Here is a 20,967-nt window from a genome sequence, read left to right as displayed (position 1 = left end):
ATTTTATGGTCTTTGTTACACCAAATTTCTTTCTTAATTTTTGGTAGTTCAATAAATAATGCAGAGTGGTCAGAGATTCCTAATTCCATGCAAAATTAATGAACATCTTCTAATACATAATTTTTTGAAATATTACCAATACAGGTCTGTGCATTTACCCTAATCGCTTATATGAAGTTCATTTTGCAGCCAAAGTTTTTTTTATTAAGTCAGTAAATTTGAACACATCATTGCTTTCAACTATAACATTGATATTGAAGTCAGCAGCTATTACCATCCTTATCCTTTTTCCTTTACTTTGTTTTTCAAGCAGGCATTGAAATTCCACCAGGAAAGCTTCAATTTTAACTATCTCTGGCACTCTGTAAATAAAAACTACCATGACTTTTAGATCCCTCAACTTGATACAGCAGCTTTCAAATATAGACTGTTCATTCAAATGATTAATTTCATTTCTTATTTTATATCAGAATGAGTAAGTATGCAACAGCCTCCATGTGGTTTCTCTTGCCTACAGAAGTTTATGGCTACTTTTAAATTTTCAATTTTATTAAGAATTTTAATATTGTCAGATTTAAGCCATTGTCCATTGAGGCAAATAACTTTCATATTTCTACATTCAGACGAAATAATTTGTAATTCATCCACTTTAAGACTTTTGTTTGAAAAGTCAGCACTTAAACCATTTATACAAATCAAAAAACGTTTTGCATCACCTCAGTTGCCAGAACTCCTGAAAATAGACATTGACTGTGCATATTGTATCACAGAAACAATCCACTTGACTGTTCAGAGATGTCACTAAACACACCCAAAAATGTAAACAATCATGCATGAGCAGCACCTAATAGATGGAGGGGCTCCGACAGGCAATCAGTTCCAGTCATTCCACCAAGAAGGAGGTACACAGCTCATTATGTCTGGAATTCAACCATGCCTAGATGGTCAATACTGCAGTTTGATCACATCCACATTGTTACTTTGTGCCAGGATGGGATCCCAACAAGGGAAGTGTCCACGTGTCTCGGAGTGAAATAAAGCTATGTTGTTTGAACATGGATAAGAAACAGAGAGACAGGAACTGTCGATGACGTGCCTCACTCAGGCTGCACAAGGGCTACTACTGCAGTGGATGACCATTACCTATGGATTATGGCTCAGAGGAACCCTGACAGCAATGCCACTATGTTGAATAATGCTTTTCGTGCAGCCACAAGACGTCCTGTTACAACTCAAATGTGCACAAAAGACTGTATGATGCACAACTTCAGTCCCGACGTCCAAGATGTGGTCCATCTTTGCAACCACGACACCATGCAGTGCGGTAGAGATGGGCCCAGCAACATGCTGAATGGATGGCTCAGGATTGGCATCACATTCTCTACACCGATGAGTGTCACATATGTCTTCAACAAGTCTCAAAGACGTGTTTGGAGGCAACCCAAACAGGCTGAACACCCTAGATACACTTTCCAACCCATGTAGCAAGATAGAGCTTCCCTGGTGTTTTGTGGTGGCATTATGTGGGGTCGATGTACACTACTGGTGGTCATGGAAGGCTCCATAATGGCTGTACGGCATGTTAATGCTATCCTCCAACCGATAGTGCAACCATATCAGCAGCATATTGGTGAGGTATTTGTCTTCATAAACAAAATTCGCACTCCCATCATGCTCACCTTGTGAATGACTTCCTTCAGGATAACAACATCGCTTGACTAGAGTGGCCAGCAAGTTCTCCAGACATGAACCCTATCGAACGGGCCTGGGATAGATTGAAAATGGCTGTTTATGGATGACGTGACCCAGCAACTATTCTGAGGGATCTACACTGAATCACCATTGAGGAGTGGGGCAATCTGGACCAACAGCGCCTTGATGAACTTGTGGATAGTATGCCATGACAAATACAGGCATGCATCAATGCAAGAGGACATGCTACTGGGTATTAGAGGTACCAGTGTGTACAGCAATCTGGACCATCACCTCTAAAGGTTTCACTGTATGGTGGTAAAACATGCAATGTGTGGTTTTCCTGAGCAATAAAAAGGGCAGAAATGATGTTTATGTTGATCTCGATTCCAATTTTCTGTACAGGTTCCAGAACTCTCATAACCAAGGTGATGCAAAACTTTTTTTGGTGTGTGTATTCACATGCAATATGTAAGGACATTCTTTTCTGATTGTGGTCTCAAGCATACCCTTTCTTGGATGCTGTCTTACTCTTGGTGTTTTCATTACCAAACATGTTTTTCATCCCCATCATTTTTTATAAGTTTACCCTATTTTGCAGAATCGTTGCTCCCCTATTTCTATCACTGAAATTCCTCCTGCCATTTTAGTTCTATTCCCTCTCTGTCCATTCATTTCCCAACTATTTCTATAATTACCTTTACTACTCCTTCTACTAGCACTTGACCTACAAAAAGAAAAGAAAAAAGTCATGTGACTAGGGCCTCCCATCGGGTTGAACATTCGCCGAGTGCAAGTCTTTCTATTTGACGCCACTTCGGCATCTTGCACATTGATGGGTATGAAATGTTGATGATTAGGACAACACAACATCCAGTCCCTGAGTGGAGAAAATCTCCAACCCAGACGGGAATTGAACCCGAGCCCTTAGGATTGACATTCTGTTGCACTGACCACTCAGCTACCGGATGCGGACACTTGACCTACTCATTCAATTTACTTGGTAGCCTCCTCTGAATTGGTTCCTAGAGTTAAAATACCTCCCACTTACCTCAGACATGGATTTTACTCATTCTGTTTTCCTACATAGTTCAAAAAATCACTAATATTACTTCTGGGAGCAGGAAAAAGGATTCCCTAACTCTCTGTGGAAGTCTGTTTTTAAGACCCATGATTATAGACTCACTGCCTAACTCTCTTTTCAAGTACTTGGGTTCATTAGTTCAGTACCAACAAAAACATTTAACAGTACCTCTCCTTCAATCATACCTCTCACCTCCCCAAAATTCTCTCAAGATCTCTTGCTGTTCATCTTTAGGCAAGTACTCATCCAAAAAAATTATTAAATTCTTCCCATGATTTGCAAGATCCTGTCACCTCAACTGCCCATCTGTCAGAGTTAGACTTCAAATAACCTCTTACAGAAGGCAGAACACCTGAAGGAAAATCTGGAAAATATTTTGAGCAGATTTCCAGACCATGTTATAGTTTTGGATAGAGATTTTAATTTACCAGATATAAACTGGGAGACTCAAACGCTTATAATGGGTGGCAGGGACAAAGAATGAAGTGAAATTTTTTAAAGTGAATTATTTGAAAAGTACCTTGAGCAGTTAAACAGAGAAACCAAATTGTGGCAATAACATATTAGCCCTTCTGGTGACCAACAGACCCAAACTATTTGAAACAGTTAACATACAACAGGGAATCATCAGTCATAATGTGGTCACAGCATCGGTGATTTCAGCTGTAAATAGAAATATTAAAAAAAAAAGGTAGGAAGATTTTTATGTTTAGGAAAAGTGACGAAAAGCAGATTTCAGAGTACTTTATGGCTCAACACAAAAGTTTTATCTCAAGTACAGATAGTGTTGAGGATCAGTGGACAAAGTTCGAAACCATCGTGCAATATGCATTAGATGAGTATGTGCCAAGCAAGATTGTAAGAGATGGAAAAGAGCCACTGTGGTACAACAACTGAGTTAGAAAACTGCCACAGAAGCAAAGGGAACTTCACAGCAAACATAAACATAGCCAAAGCCTTGTAGACAAACAAAAATTACACGAAGCAAAATGTAGTGTGAGGAGTGCTATGTGAGGGGTGTTCAACCAATTCGAAAGTAAAGTTCTATGTACTGAGTAGACAGAAAATCCTAAGAAATTTTGGTCTTATGTCAAAGTGGTAGGTGGATCAAAACAAAATGTGCAGATCAAAATGGTATTGAAAGAGAGGATGACAGACTAAAGGCCGAAATACTAAATGTATTTTTCCAAAGCTGTTTCACAGAGGAAGACTGCACTGTAGTTACTTCTCTAGATTGTCACACCAATGACAAAATGGTAGATATTGAAATAGATGACAGAGGGATAGAAAAACAATTAAAAATGCTCAAAAGAGGAAAGGCCGCTGAACCTGATGGGATACCAGTTCGATTTTACACAGAGTATGTGAATGAACTTGACCCACTTCTTGCAGCAGTGTACCGTAGGTCTCTAGAAGAGCGTAGTGTTCGAAAAGATTGGAAAAGGGCACATGTCATCCCTGTTTTTAAGCAGGGACATTGAAGAGATGTGCAGAACTATGGACCTATATCCCTAACATCGAACAGTTGTAGAATTTTGGAACATTTATTATGTTAAAGTATAATGTCTTTTCTGGAAACTAGAAATTTACTCTGTAGGAATCAGCATGCATTTCAAAAAAGATGATCATGTGAAACCCAGCTTGCACTATTTGTCCTCGAGACTCAGAGGGCCATAGACATGGCTTCCCAGGTAGATGCTGTGTTTCTTGACTTCTGCAAGGTGTTTGATACAGTTCCCCGCAGTTGTTTGATGAACAAAATAAGAGCATATGGACTATCAGACCAATTGTGTGATTGGATTGAAGAGTTCCTAGATAACAGAATGCAGCATGTCATTCTCAATGGAGAGAAGTGTTCCGAAGTAAGAGTGATTTCAGGTGTGCCGCAGGGGAGTGCCGTAGGACTGTTGCTATTAAAAATATATATAAGTGACCTTGCGGATAACATCAGAAGTTCACTGAGGCTATTTGCAGATGATGCTGTAGTATATCGAGAGGTTGCAACAATGGAAAATTGTACTGAAATGCAGGAGGATCTGCAATGAATTGACACATGTTGCAGGGAATGGCAATTCAATCTCAATGTAGACAAGTGTAACTTCCTGTGAATACATAGAAGGAATGATCCTTTATCATTTAGCTACAATATAGCAGGTCGGCAACTGGAAGCAGTTAATTCCTTAAATTATCTGGGAGTAGGCATTAGGAGTGATTTAAAATGGCCATATAAATCTAATCATCAGTAAAGCAGATGCCAGACTGAGATTCATTGGAAGAATCCTAAGGAAATGCAGTCTGAAAACAAAGGAAGTAGGTTACAGTACACATGTTCTCCCACTGCTTGAATACTGCTCACCGGTGTGAGTTCTGTACCAGATAGGGTTGATAGAAGAGATTGAGAAGAAACAACGGAGAGCAGCCCACTTCATTACAGGATCATTTAGTAATTGCAAAAGCATTATGAAGATGATAGATAAACTCCAGTGGAAGACTCTGCAAGAGAGATGCTCAGTAGCATGGTACGGGCTTTTGTTGAAGTTTCGAGAGCATACCTTCACCAAGGAATCAAGCAGTATACTGCTCCTTCCTACATATATCTCAAAAAGAGACCATGAGGATAAAATCGGAGAGATTAGAGCCCACACGGAGGCATACTGACAATATTTCTTTCCACGAACAATACGAGATGGGAATAGAAGGGAGAACCGAAAGAGGTACTTAAGGTACCCTCCGCCACACACTGTCAGGTGGCTTGCGGAGTATGGATGTAGATGTAGATGTAGATGTAAATGATTAGGCCCAACTTTTTACAGAAACCAGAAACAGCATCCATACTGTTTTCATGCATTTGTCTAATTCTTTGATTTCTTGCATCACAACCTTTTCTAACAGTCTTTATTTTTAAATCTGTTTGCTGAAACACACCTCTAACTTGTTTTCAAAACAAACTTTTATAGGTTCTATTTTTTGTCTAAATTTTTGTATTCTATTTATTATGTCACTTTTATTACACATGTTCTTTTCCTGTACTTCTATTCTTGAATTTAATTTTCCCATAAAATTCACCATTACCAAAGAAAAGCAAACTTTTCTGACATTTCCTGTGCTTTTCTTCTCTCCCTATGCAAGTACTATTTAACGTTAATTGGATTCATCAACTCAGAACTGTGTGCTTTTTCATTCACGTTACAATGAGGAGTAGGTTAGGCCCTTAACATGTTGTCCATACTTACTTGTCATTTACTTCAGCATATAAAAATAAACCTAGCCCTGATTTAAACTCACTGTCATCATAAAGCTCATTTTAAGTTCCTTCAAACTTTATTAAGTTCACTCTAGCTGCTTACTACTTGTTGAACACACAGTTGTTTCCCCCTTTACTGCTTATTTTAGATGACCAGAATACCTAATCAAACACAACAGTAAAACCACTTGATGACAAGAACATGTTACCATGTTTTGCTTATCTATCAAAGAGAAGGTAACTGAAGAAATTGTTATTGATGTTTTTCAAAGAATTATTAAATAGTTACTTGAAAATAAACTCTACCTAAATTTTGAGAAAACAGCTTACATTCTGTACAATTAAGTAGGGTCATACCAACAAATTTTGTGGCAAACAAAAAGGGGTCAGAGAACAGCGTAGAATGTTTCAAAATCTAAGTGCATATATTTATGAAAATTTGAGCTGGAAGTAGCATATTACAGAGGTGCTGGAACAGTTCAGTTCACCTACTTTTGTTCTTTATATAATTTCTAGTCTTGGAAACAAATGAGTCAATCTTGTGAGATATTTTACACGTTTCCACTCAATAATGTGTTATGGAATAATTTCCTGGGGTACCGCATCACTTAGAAAGAAGGCATTAATTGCACAAAAGTGAGCAGTAAGAATAATATGTGCTGTTTAAACACAATTATTTTACAGGTGCTTCTTCAAGGAGCTAACCATTTTAATTGCACCATCACAGTTCACACATTTGCTAATGAAATTCATCATAAATAACGTATCAAAATTTGGGAAGAACAGTGATATCCATACCTACAGCAATAGGGGAAAAATGATCTTTATTACCCTTTACTAAAGTTGTCAGTCCAGTTTGCTTCAACAAAATTTTTAATCATTTTCCTAATAACATAAATGTCTCACAAGTACCAAAGCAAGTTTTAAATCTAAGCTAAAATCATTTCTCCTGGACAGCTCCTTATATTCAATACATAAATTTTTATCACAGAATTGCTAGCGTGCAAAGAAGTAAAGGACTAGGTTTTAAGTGTAACTGCATGAGTAAGACTAAAAAATATGTTCACTTAATGTTAAAATTAATCATGGATACATATTCAGTAAACTGACTCACTCCACATTATTTATATAAAAAAATCAGTCAAACAATCTATGGAACATGTGACTATCTAAATGATATTGCTGAACTGCCTTTTCAAATATGTTCATTTTAGTAATCTCTTTAATCTAATTAAGCAATTTAATGTACTGTTTTATTCCTTGACAGAAAATGTGGTTTTGAGTTTTATATTTATTCTTTCTTGGTAAATGCAAGTTAAGTCTAGATCTTGTTCTATTGTTATACTTAGAGTTGTTTGTGCAGCAATTATAAATGCCATATTTCATGCACATAACTGATTGGTAAATGTACTCACACAGTGCAGTTAAATTCCCAAATGTTTTGAACAGATCTTTGCAATGAGCTCAAATACTGTTATTGGTTACTGTTCTAGTGACCATTTTCAGAAGTTTGAAAGTTGTTTTTGTATTTTGTGCATTTGTGTCCCAGAAAAGAATTCCATAGCTAAGAATTGAGTGTACATGTGCATATTATGCAGATAAAAGACCCTGATTGTTACACGCTGATGACAGGACTCTAAGGGCAAAACGTGTTGACTACATTCTGTTTGCAAGTATCTTTGTGTGTTCACATTGCATCAGCTGAGAATCAATATTCATTCCCAGAAATTTTGTTTTTATTATACACTGTGTAGAGGTGCTGCCTACATTTAATTTATCAACATCATTTCCCTACTTTAGTCTTATTTATTTTTGTTCAGTGTTACTCCATTGTATAGTGACTTCCTTGAAGGTTTCATTTGCTTTCTTTGTGATGAGTTCTCTTGTAATACATACATGAAAATAATGTCTGCTAATCTGACAACCAGGAGCAATGCTATCTCACTAGAGCTAATTGACTGCACACTTCAACTAGAAAAGAGTGATTGCAGTCTTACAGACTTTTACATCGCAGCTATAGAACACATAATGCTAGTAAACACATGACATAGGCACTGCGTTAATGGGGTTTTCGTATGTTGTGCTTAATGATCTATGTTTCCATGATGGCCTGGTTTAGCTGCTCTACACTGTTAGCAACAACATACACAATACATTAATTTATTACCTTACAGAAACAATGAATAATAGATTCATACATTGATCTGGCAGAGCTATTCACAACATACGCTGAAGAGCCAAAGGAACTCGTACACCTACCTGATATTGTGTAGGTCCCCATAAGCATGCAGAAGTGGCACGACATGATGTGGCGTTGACTCGACTAATGTCTGAAGTAGGTCTGGAACTTACACCATGAATCCTGCAGGGCTGTCCATAAATCCATAAGAGTATGAAGGGATAGAGATCTCTTTTGAACAGCACGTTGCAAGGCATCCCAGATATCCTCAATACTGTTCATGTCTGGGGAGTTTGGTGGTCAGCGGAAGTGTTTAAACTTAGAAGAGTGTTCCTAGAGCCACTTTGTAGTAATTCTGGACATGTGGGGTGTGGCATTGTCCTGGTGAAATTGCCCAAGTCTATCGGAATGCACAATGGACATGACTGGATGCAGGTGATCAGACAGGATGCTTAGATGTGTCACTTGTCAGAGTCATATCTAGATGTATCAGGCTCCCATATCACTCCACCTGCACATGCTGCAAACCGTTACAGAGCCTTCACCAACATGAACAGTCAACTGCTGAAATCCAGGGTCCATGGACTCATGAGGCTGTCTCCACAACCATACACATCCATCCAATCAGTACAATTTGAAACAGGACTTGTCTGACCATGCAACATGTTTCCAGTCATCAACAGTCCAGTGTTGGTGTTGACGGGCCCAGGTGTGGCATAAAGCTTTGTGTCATGCAGTCAACAAGGGTCACGAATGGGCCTTTGGCTCTGAAAGCCTATATCAGTGATGTTTCGTTGAATGATTCACACCTGACACTTGTTGATGGCCCAGCACAGAAATCTGCAGCAATTCATGAAAGGGTTGCATGCATGTCATGCTGAATGATTCTCTTCAGTCTGTTCTTGCAGGATCTTTTTCCGGCCACAGTGATGTCAGAGATTTGATGTTTTATCGGATTCCTGATATTCATGGTACACCCATGAAATGGTCGTAAGGGAAAATCACCACTCCATTGCTACCTCAGAGATAATGTGTCCCATCGCTTATGCGCCAACTATAGCGCCATGTTCAAACTCACTTAAATCTTGCTAACCTGCCATTGTAGCAGCAGTAACTGAGCTACTAACTGCACCAGACACTTGTTGTCTTACATAGGCATTGCTGACTGCAGTGCTGTATTCTACCTGTTTACATATCTCTGTATTTGAATATGCATGCCTATACCAGTTTCTTTGGTGCTTCAGTATGCTTGGTTTTGTAACATTTATCATAATCATTTGCAGACTAATGTTCTTTATCTTAAGTTGATGCATTTACCCTTCTCCATAATTCTTGAAAATTTACATAATTCTAGGCCTACTTATTTATATTTCCATACAGATTTTGGATAGTGTACAAACAACAATGAAATAACCATAAAAATGAATTGTGTTGTAAATACTTTGTCACAATGTTTGGCAGTATAATCTTTTATGAACTTGTGGCATCTTTACAAGTCAGTGCTTACATATTGCGTGCTACATACAGTATCAACATGTAAAATATGCAAAAAATGCTTTCTCTGCTTGAAGGGAAATTTGCTATATACATGTCTTTGATTTACATATAAGAAGTAGGTATACCATGCTATATATAGCCTGCCCGGTTAGCCATGCGGCCTAACACACAGCTTTCCAGATTGCGAAGGAGTGCCTGGTCCCCAGCACGAATCCGCCGGGAGGACTTGTGTCGAGGTCCTGTGAGCCGGCCAGTATGTGGATGGTTTTTAGGTGGTTTTCCATCTACCTTGGTCAATGCATTCTGGTTTTCCTTATTCCGCCTCAACTACACTATGTCGGCGATTGATGCGCAAACAAGTTCTCCGTGTATGCGTACACCACCATTACTCTACCACACAAACGTACTCTGGAGGGGAGAGGGGTCCACAGGGGGCTGAACCTCACAATAAACCTGAAACAGTGGTTCAGTTTGGGGTGGCGGAGGGGTGAAGAGGACTATGGTAGTTGTTGTGGGGTTGTGGACCACTGCGAATGCAATGGGGACAGAGCCTCTTTGTCATTTCTAGGCCCCTGGTTAACATACAATACAATATAATAGAATGTTATATATGCAAATATTTAGACATTAGTGGTATCTTATATTCTTTAATTTGTTGCAAACAATGGAAAATAGATAAAGTTACCTTGCAATGCACATTGCTAATGTGCATGTGATATTCTATAAGAAAGTTTTTCTTGCAGTGCATTGTGTGTGTGTGTGTGTGTGTGTGTGTGTGTGTGTGTGTGTGTGTGTGTGTGGTGTGTGTGTGTTAAAATTTACCCCTGCCTCATAACAGGTAGGGCGAGTCAGTTCACATATCAGTCAAAGGCAATGGTTTACCAGTTTTAATAGAGTAATCCCTGCCATAGCAAAAAATCAAACATGCTGATGACTCCTGCACCTCTTATAGGTTCTGTGTTATTTTTCCCATCTTTTTTACTTTTATTTATTGCTAGTTGTGTAGTCTCAATACAATGTATGAAAGAATTATGTGTACTTACTAGTAAATTCACTCACTTCTTTCAGAAATTTTTAGTTCACAGAATTTTGTAATTTGTCTCATCTTGTGAAATTTGTTTAACTTGATTTGCTTTTCCTTTCAGACACAACATGTATACCAGTGGTTGCAGCCAAAGATTTGCCGTGATGATGTTATAAATGCTGTTCAGTTGCCTGAACCAAGGGAGAAACAAGCGTGTCCACCATGCAATCCTGGGATGGAGTATGTTAATGGTTCTACGTGTGAATTCTGTCCAAAAGAAATGTATTCAGATGGAAAAACAGGTTGCAAAAGATGTCCACCAAATACCACTCCAAATTATGGTTACCAAATACTCCATTGGACTGAAATGCCAAAAATGATGAGTGCAGCTTGCATCCAGCCAGATGGTAGTTTTCAGCAATGAATTATTACTGTTACTTATTTGCTGGATTTGCTATGTTTGTCTTACAGAGAACACAATTGTTATAATTTTTTACTGATGCATTATATATATGTGACATACAGAAGACAACAATTTATGTCTTTTAAAATGAGAATTTCTGGAGATAAGTATAATCTAAGGACCTGCTTGCCACAAGCCCTCAAACACATTGTGTTTTAGTGAACTGTATCTTTAGTGATCATATGAACCATTTGTTGTATGAGGTGCGCAAGTCAGGTTGGTGACCCATCACTGTCTGGGACATCTCCAAACACATCTTCATTGCTCATCAGGGCTCATTTCAAAGTGGGACTCATCACTGAAGACAACTGTACTTCAGTCAGTGAAATTTCAGGTTGAACATGTGTCTGGAGATGCCCCAGGCAGTGATGGCATACCAATCTGATTGTTGCCTGCCATACAGCCTCACAACTAGGAGTGATGGTCTGGGGTGCCATTTCCTTCCATAGCAAGACCCCTTTGGTTGTCATCAGTGGCACCCTTACAGCTCAGTGGTACATTGATGATATTCTAGGCCCCAATTTGTTGCCCTTCATGACAAACCATTCTGGAGATACATTTCAGCAAGAAAATGCCTGCATGCGCACAACACGAGTTTCTACCGCTTGTCTTCATGCTTACCAAACCTATTTAGACAGCAAGGTCATTGGATCTCTCCCCATGGAGCATTGTGGGCAGGGCCTTACAACCCGCTCAGGATTTTGATAATCTCACACACTAGTTGGACAGAATTTGGCATGATATTCCTTGGTAGAACATGCAACAGCTCTGTCAAAATAATGCCAAGCTGAATAACTCCATGGATAAGGGCCAGAGGTGGACCACCAGGTTACCTATGTGCTCATTTTGTAAAGCTCTTTCTCTTGAATAAACCATTCAATTTTTCTGAAATGGTAATCATTTGTTTATCTGTATATGCACATCACATCTACTTATTTCCATTGTATTTGCATAATTCCTTTTTGGTGTGTCTTTTTTTCTCTTTGTTCTTTTTTCTGTTGATGACATGATCATATATACACTTAAGCATATACAAATATTTAAACAGGAGGTTCTATGCTACAAGACATTCAGTGCAGAGCAAGTTACTGCATTAATATTCAATGCACGATAGTGATACAATCCTTTATGATACTTGTTCTCTGTAGTAGTGATAATGGTTTAAGTAGTAGCAAGTTAGCAAGCGTGTATGTGTGTGGGGGGGGGGGGGGGGGAGGGGGGGAGGGGGGGGTATGGAAACAGAGAGAGAGTGGTGAGAGGGGGGGGGGGGGGTAGGTTATGCAGATATAAAGTTAAAGGCACTTAATAAAATAGTGTTGTTGGGTAATTGATAGATGACCTTGCAGCAGTATTACTTGTCCTGATATAACTGAGCCAATGAGTGTGTTTGTGGTTCTTGACATGGAAATCACACCACCACTGAGGGAGGTGGAATTGTAGATACATCTACACCTACATCTACATCGGTACTCCATCAGCAACCTGATGGTAGATGGTGGACGGTACTTCTGGCACCACCAGCTGCTCCCTCTTTCTGTGCTCCACTTATGAACGATGCATGGGTCGACTGAATGTCAGTAAGACTCTTTATTAGCTCTAGTTTCTCAAATTTTCTCATTGAGGTCATTTGTGAGATGTTTGTGGAAGGAATTAATATATTGTCTGACTCTTCCTGGAAAGTACTCTCTCAAAATTTAGGTAGTAAACCTTTTCCTGGTGCACAATGTCTCTCTAATAGTGTCTACCACTGGAGTTTGCTGAGCATTTCTATAATAGTCTCATGCCAACTAAGTAAACCCATGTTGAAACATGCTGCCCTTCATTGGATCTTCTCTATCTCTTCTATCCCATTTGAAAACATTTTCAACCCTGCAGAAATGAAGTGTTGATGTGGGGATGATGGGAGAGGGTGTAGAAGTTCCTTCTATTACAGGTTTTGGACAAGAATTTCTAACATTTAGTTGTGACCAAGGTCATTCAAAAAGCTATCCAGTGACAAGATCAGTCAGGATTACAACCATAAGTATTGCTATGTGATATGCATTTATTTTTATTTCAGACATAATCACATAATATAATACCACACGTAACTGGTTTTAGCTATTCATTACCCAGTTAAGATTCTGTCTGTGACAGGCATATACAATCTGAAGATAGCCAACGTATGACCAAAATAGTTTATGATTGTTATCACATTATGTTATTGTGTCTGAAGTGAAAAGTAGTGCATAAAATAGCAATAATTTTTCTCCATAAACAAAAAATCATTTCTTCCATTGGCCATGTGAGTTAGATGCTTGAAATCTCAGGGAGAAGATATGTTAGACCTCATTTGAATGAAATGTATTGGCTGATGATAAAGTTCTGACATGCTGTACAACCTGAATGTACATTTTACATGATTTTCCACACAGTCTGAGATGACCACTTAGTTGATTCTCTGTTTTTTCCTCAAGATGTGCCACCTAAATGTGCAACATGTGGCAGACTTTCATGAGAGCTTGGACAGTAGTATTTTATTTAACATAAAATTCTGTCTAAAGACTGAACCATACATACATAAGGTAGGGGAACCACAGTGTAACTAAATAGTTTCTTTCTGAATATTGAAAGCTCTACTTTTTATTCAGCTCCCCTTAAAGGATTCTTCAATAAACAGTTAAAGACCAAATGATTGTGACTTTGAAATACAGGGTGTTCCAAAAAGGACCTTACAATTTTGAAAATTCATGTAAATTAATTCATAGTACCTACAGAGGTGATTGTAGTGTTAGTTTGTGGGCAAATACATCAAGTTTTGTCTGACATAGTTTGTTAGTGCCGAATCATATTGTAAGGAGTGTTAGTGGCAGTTGAGTTAAAGATACCTTCACTGGACCTGAGCATGCTAGATGTGTGTTTAGGTTTGAAGAACCGAAGTCGGTGATAACAATTCAGTGTAATTTCCTTACCAAGTATACTAAAGATCCTCCTAGAAGGCCTACAATTTATGAGTGGCATAAATGTTTTATAGAAACAGGGTGCTCAGTAAGATGTGGGAAATCATCAGGTCTTCCAAGCACATCTGACGACATCGTTGAGCGAGTGAGACAATGTTTTGTCAACAGCCTTACAAAATTGATCCATAGTGTATCTCACAAACTGCAAATCCCACATACATATGTTTGGCATGTATTGAGAAACTGTTTGCATTTGAAACCATTCAGATTGATTATCATACAGGCAGTAAAATACATTGATAAAATTCCTTGCAAGGACTTCTGTGTGGGTATGTGAAATCAATTACATGAGGATGAACATTTCTTGGACAAAATCATCTTTTCTGACAAGTCAAATTTTCACTTAAGTGGCAAGGTTAACACACAAAACTGTAGGATTTTGGGCAGTGAAAATCCACATAAAATATTGCAACATGTTTGTGGTAGCCCTATGCTGAACGGTCTTTGTGCGTTGAGCAAGAACAAAATGTACAGCCCCTTTTTTTCCATGAAATACCCATCAATGGGATAGTATACCTGAATATGTTGCAACACTTTTTGATACCAGAGATCGATGAGGATGACCAAGAATGAAATGTTTATTTCATGCAAGATGGTGCACCACCCCACTAACTGGCTGATGTCTGAGATTTTCTCTGTGACTGCTGTCCAGGTCAATAGTTCAGCCCTGATGCATCAACTGCATGACCACCATGTTCCCCCGATCCGACACCAATCAATTTTTTTTTTTTTTAATGGGAATTCATCAAGGATATAGTGTTTGTACCTCTTGTGCCAGATTCTCTTCCTGAACTTAGAGCAAAAATTTACACTGCCACTGAGCAAGTTACACCTGCAATGCTACAGCACCTTTGGGAAGAAATTGACTTAAGATATGCAGAATAACCAGTGGAAGCCACATGCGACATATTTAGTTTAAGGTAAAAAAACTTGATGTGTTTCCCTACAAAATAACACTAAACCCAGCTCTATATCTTCTTTCAATAAGTTTATATGAATTTTTAAAGTAGTAAATTCATTTTTGAAGCACCTTGTAGATGCATTTATTTAGACTATTAAGTGTAAATATAAATTCCAACAGAGTGGTCCAGTCAACAGCACTGTGTAACATACTGGAGTGGAGCATGCATGCATGCAGAGTTGTATTCAGTTTGGAAAATATAATATTATTTAGCTTTTGCACATGGATTGTAATTATGTGCTAGAAAAAAAATTAGTCTATTTGAAAGGAATTTCAGTTTGCTTTTGATATTCATTGAATATTAAAATTTATTGGCTTATTCTCAAAGTTACGGTGTCCCTTTTTGTTTTCCTAATCAATCCATTATTATGACACAGTTTTCCCTTATGCATATGATGTGTTTCATTTTTGTGAATATACACATTTATTTCGGTTTTTTTTTTCCCTCCTGCAGAAAAACATAGCTTCGTTATCTCCATATGAGAAACTATATTTTTGACAAAATACTTTATCAAGACATAATTATTTTCCATAACAGTACATTTCCTTCCTTTTACATCTTCTTTTGTTGCCTTTCAAGGTGATATGTAGCTCAATTCTACTATTGTAATAACATTAACGTTTCAGTTTTGATTTTCAGTTAGATATATTAATACCATATATGTAAAATTGTGCAACCAAAATCAGTAACATCTAGTCTACTTTAATAATATTTATAGATGTAGAGGTAGATGTAGGTATTTCATGTAATTATAGATCAGACAAATTGCCCCATTTAGTGTATTTATTTTAAAATATTTGTATTGTTCATCAGGTACCCGATGCAGCAATGGACTTGGATGGCAGTGTGCTGGATCATATATTCACTCTGCTCACAACCAAAACTATGGTGCATATTTGCTTCTTTCATTAAATGTTGCTGGTTTTAGAAGCCAAGGAGGATTCAGTTCTGACCATCATCTTGAAGTTGGAAGCATTTCATTCTCTTTTGAACTCATATGCAGAAGCAAATGTGAATTTGTTTTCATGCAGGTAGGCTTTTAATGTAAAAATTTACAAATTAATTAACAACAAAATATATGAACATGGCTATGAAACTATAACACTATATGCCTCATTCACCTGTCATTATCATTGTCTATAGAAAGTACAACATGCGCAAAAACTGTGTTCAGCGTGTGGCTGAGAGTGAACAATTAGTGACTCTTCAACACAAAGAAAGACTACCTAGAATCATGTTGTAAATAGCTGTGTGATGTTATCGAGTGACATTTTAGCAGTTTTCATGAGAAATGTGTCTTCTTACTTACAAACCTGGTTTATGAAAACTAATGGTATGACACACCATAATTCATATTACTTTATTTTAATTTAAGATCAAGGACTTTCATGGCCAGAGTTAATTTCCATAAAATTCTTGTGGGTAGTAGACCATGTCAGGTTGTAAAATGATGTACCAATGGTTCGGCCACAATTACTAGTGTTTTCTGTCAGGGTGTGTAGTGCTGTAATATGTATTTTGTCCTGATGAAAGTCACTTGTAGCAGTGACCAGTATGTTAGAGCATCATTTCTGACACAGTCTAAAACCTAGAAGGATTGGATGCAAAATTATTCTAATCCATCAGCCTATCCATGATGAAATAACTAATATTTATTACCATTTTCTTTTCAGGGTTCTGATTCGAAAGAACTCTCTGTAATTCAAAGGTGGACAGAATCGCAACCTAGACAAGACTTTGTGCTTGCCCTAATGCAAAATGATTCATACACATTTAGCTGGGCATTTCAAAAACTTCCACTAGATGAAGACAGTAATGAAGAAATGTTGGAAGATGATATTGCCAAAATTTATTCCATTAATGTGACAAATACTATTGATGGAGGAGCCTCAACTTGTTTGCCTTGTCATCAGGTAATTAAATACCATCTCCACAGTGTCAATTGTTCCAGTTGTCAATGGATCAAAAATTAATATTATTTTCATTTTTCTTAAATAACCATCTGTCTAGGCTGTTTCAGTACTTCTCGTGTACTCTGTATAGTCTGCACAGATTTTATTCTTTTAATGTAAAGAGATTCTTATGTTTTTTACAAATTGCAAAACCTTCTAAACTTTTCACACTAATTAAGGCCATAGAAGCCTAGTCTAACCAAAAAGTGATTCTGGTAGCTGGAGTCCAAGGTTTTTGTTAATCATGTCTTTTTCATTCTTGTTGTGATATTTCCATAGGAACTTTCATCCCATAACACATATTTCTTTATGTTTAACTGTGAAGTGAAACATCAGTTTTAACAGATTTAACTTTAAAAAAATTTTGATATAAGAAAATATTGTATTAAAAATTTTCACCCTTGTTTCACTTCCTAAAGGGCCGAATTTCCAAAAGCAGGGAAACATGATTTTTTAAAATTTCTAACACAGAAGCCAAATATAAATATTCATATATTTAGATTTGAAAATGTTATTATAATGAAACAATTTCATAAAACTTTACATCCCCTATTTCTCTCCCTTAGGGGGCTGCATTTCCAGAATCACTTGCAGCATGCTGTAGGTGAAAAATAGGTGGTTCTCTAATGCCTGACCTATTTGGTGTAATTTGCTGTTGTTAAGTCAGCCATATACCACTTTGATAACTGCAGGGGTAGTTTCTGTACATGGCCTGTCATTGTATTTGTCACACTTACAGCACAGATAGTTTGAAAATCAACACAGGTGTCCAAAACTAGTCAGCATCAAAAAATAAAAATTAGACACTTCACAGTGCAACTTATGACAGAACTACAACCATTTATATCAACTTAAAAATATATTTTTTTATTTCTGATGGACAAGTCAAATACCAGTTTTCATAGATGTAACTTTAAAAATGCTTTAATAGTTCTTTAATAATGAATTATTTAAAAAAAAAAAACTTTCAGCCACTATTTTAGCCACTTAATACTTGAATTTCTGAAAATGCTGAAACGAGTGTTGTTGTTGTTGTCTTCAGTCCTGAGACTGGTTTGATGCAGCTCTCCATGCTACTCTATCCTGTGCAAGCTTCTTCATCTCCCAGAACATACTGCAACCTACATCCTTCTGAATCTGCTTAGTGTATTCATGTCTTGGTCTCCCTCTACGATTTTTACCTTCCACGCTGCCCTCCAATGCTAAATTTGGGATCCCTCGATGCCTCAAAACATGTCCTACCAACCGATCTCTTCTTCTAGTCAAGTTGTGCCACAAACTTCTCTTCTCCCCAATCCTATTCAATACCTCCTCATTAGTTACGTGATCTATCCACCTTATCTTCAGTATTCTTCTGTAGCACCACATTTCGAAAGCTTCTATTCTCTTCTTGTCCAAACTAGTTATCGTCCATGTTTCACTTCCATACATGGCTACACTCCAAACAAATACTTTCAGAAACAACTTCCTGATACATAAATATATATTCGATGTTAACAAATTTCTCCTCTTCAGAAATGCTTTCCTTGCCATTGCCAGTCTACATTTTATATCCTCTCTACTTCAACCATCATCAGTTATTTTACTTCCTAAATAGCAAAACTCCTTTACTACTTTAAGTGTCTCATTTCCTAATCTAATTCTCTCAGCATCACCCGATTTAATTTGACTACCTTCCATTATCCTCGTTTTGCTTTTGTTGATGTTCATCTTATATCCTCCTTTCAAGACGCTGTCCATTCCGTTCAACTGCTCTTCCACGTCCTTTGCTGTCTCTGACAGAATTACAATGTCATCGGCGAACCTCAAAGTTTTTACTTCTTCTCCATGAATTTTAATACCTACTCCGAATTTTTCTTTTGTTTCCTTTACTGCTTGCTCAATATACAGATTGAATAACATCGGGGAGAGGCTACAACCCTGTCTCACTCCTTTCCCAACCACTGCTTCCCTTTCATGCCGCTCGACTCTTATGACTGCCATCTGGTTTCTGTACAAATTGTAAATAGCCTTTCGCTCCCTGTATTTTACCCCTGCCACCTTTAGAATTTGAAAGAGAGTGTTCCAGTCAACATTGTCAAAAGCTTTCTCTAAGTCTACAAATGGTAGAAACGTAGGTTTGCCTTTTCTTAATCTTTCTTCTAAGATAAGTCGTACAGTCAGTATTGCCTCACGTGTTCCAACATTTCTACGGAATCCAAACTGATCCTCCCCGAGGTCCGCATCTTCCAGTTTTTCCATTCGTCTGTAAAGAATTCATGTTAGTATTTTGCAGCTGTGACTTATTAAACTGATAGTTCGGTAATTTTCACATCTGTCAACACCTGCTTTCTTTGGGATTGGAATTATTATATTCTTCTAGAAGTCTGAGGGTATTTCGCCTGTCTCATACATCTTGCTCACCAGCTGGTAGAGTTTTGTCAGGACTGGCTCTCCCAAGGCCGTCAGTAGTTCTAATGGAATGTTGTCTACTCTGGGTGCCTTGTTTCGACTCAGGTCTTCCAGTGCTCTGACAAACTCTTCACGCAGTATCACATCTCCCATTTTGTCTTCATCTACATCCTCTTCCATTTCCATAATATTGTCTTCAAGTACATCGCCCTTGTATAAACCTTCTATATACTCCTTCCACCTTTCTGCCTTCCCTTCTTTGCTTAGAACTGGGTTGCCCTCTGAGCTCTTGATATTCATACACGTGGTTCTCTTCCTTCCAAAGGTCTCTCTAATTTTCCTGTAGGCAGTATCTATCTTACCCTTAGTGAGATAAGCTTCTACATCCTTACATTTGTCCTCTAGCCATCCCTGCTTAGCAATTTTGCACTTCCTGTCGATCTCATTTTTGAGACATTTGTATTCCTTTTTGCCTGCTTCATTTACTCCATTTTTATATTTTCTCCTTTCATCAATTAAATTCAATATTTCTTCTGTTACCCAAGGATTTCTAGCAGCCCTCGTCTTTTTACCTACTTTATCCTCTGCTGCCCTCATTACTTCATCCCTCAGAGCTAACCACTCTTCTTCTACTGTATTTCTTTCCCCTATTCCTGTCAATTGTTCCATTATGCTCTCCCTGAAACTCTGTACAACCTCTGGTTCTTTCAGTTTATCCAGGTCCCATCTCATTAAATTCCCACCTTTTTGCAGTTTCTTCAGTTTCAATCTACAGGTCATAACCAATAGATTGTGGTCAGAGTCCACATGTGCCCCTGGAAATGTCTTACAATTTAAAACCTGGTTCCTAAATCTCTGTCTTACCATTATATAATCTATCTGATACCTTTTAGTATCTCCAGGGTTCTTGAACCAAGTGTTAGCTATGATTAAGTTGTGCTCTGTGCAAAATTCTACCAGACGGCTTCCTCTTTCATTTCTTAGCCCCAATCCATATTCACCTACTATGTTTCCTTCTCTCCCTTTTCCTACACTCGAATTCAAGTCACCCATGACTATTAAATTTTCGTCTCCCTTCACTATCTGAATAATTTCTTTTATTTCATCATACATTTCTTCAATTTCTTCGTCATCTGCAGAGCTAGTTGGCATATAAACTTGTACTACTGTAGTAGGCGTGGGCTTCGTATCTATCTTGGCCACAATACTGCGTTCACTATGCTGTTTGTAGTAGCTTACCCGCATTCCTATTTTCCTATTCATTATTATACCTACTCCTGCATTACCCCTATTTGATTTTGTGTTTATAACCCTGTAGTCACCTGACCAGAAGTCTTGTTCCTCCTGCCACCGAACTTCACTAATTTCCACTATATCTAACTTTAACCTATCCATTTCCCTTTTTAAATTTTGTAACCTACCTGCCTGATTAAGGGATCTGACATTCCACACTCCGATCCGTAGAATGCCAGTTTTCTTT

General features: G+C 37.8%; 1 protein-coding gene across 1 annotated transcript in view; it reads left to right on the top strand.

Moving 5' to 3' along the window:
* LOC126298462 (endosome/lysosome-associated apoptosis and autophagy regulator family member 2-like) overlaps nucleotides 1-20,967 on the top strand; it is a 223,396-nt gene that overhangs the window by 155,266 nt on the left and 47,163 nt on the right. Inside the window, exons 7-9 of the mRNA XM_049989792.1 lie at nucleotides 10,842-11,127; nucleotides 15,958-16,175; nucleotides 16,818-17,057. Of these exons, the coding sequence (XP_049845749.1) occupies nucleotides 10,842-11,127; nucleotides 15,958-16,175; nucleotides 16,818-17,057 (744 nt within the window). The remainder of the gene's footprint in view (nucleotides 1-10,841; nucleotides 11,128-15,957; nucleotides 16,176-16,817; nucleotides 17,058-20,967) is intronic.

This window comes from Schistocerca gregaria, chromosome X (assembly GCF_023897955.1).
Source record: "Schistocerca gregaria isolate iqSchGreg1 chromosome X, iqSchGreg1.2, whole genome shotgun sequence".
In the NCBI taxonomy this organism is placed as follows: domain Eukaryota; kingdom Metazoa; phylum Arthropoda; class Insecta; order Orthoptera; family Acrididae; genus Schistocerca; species Schistocerca gregaria.
The sequence above is the reverse complement of the archived record's forward strand: the minus strand, read 5'-3'. Positions and strand labels throughout refer to the sequence as shown.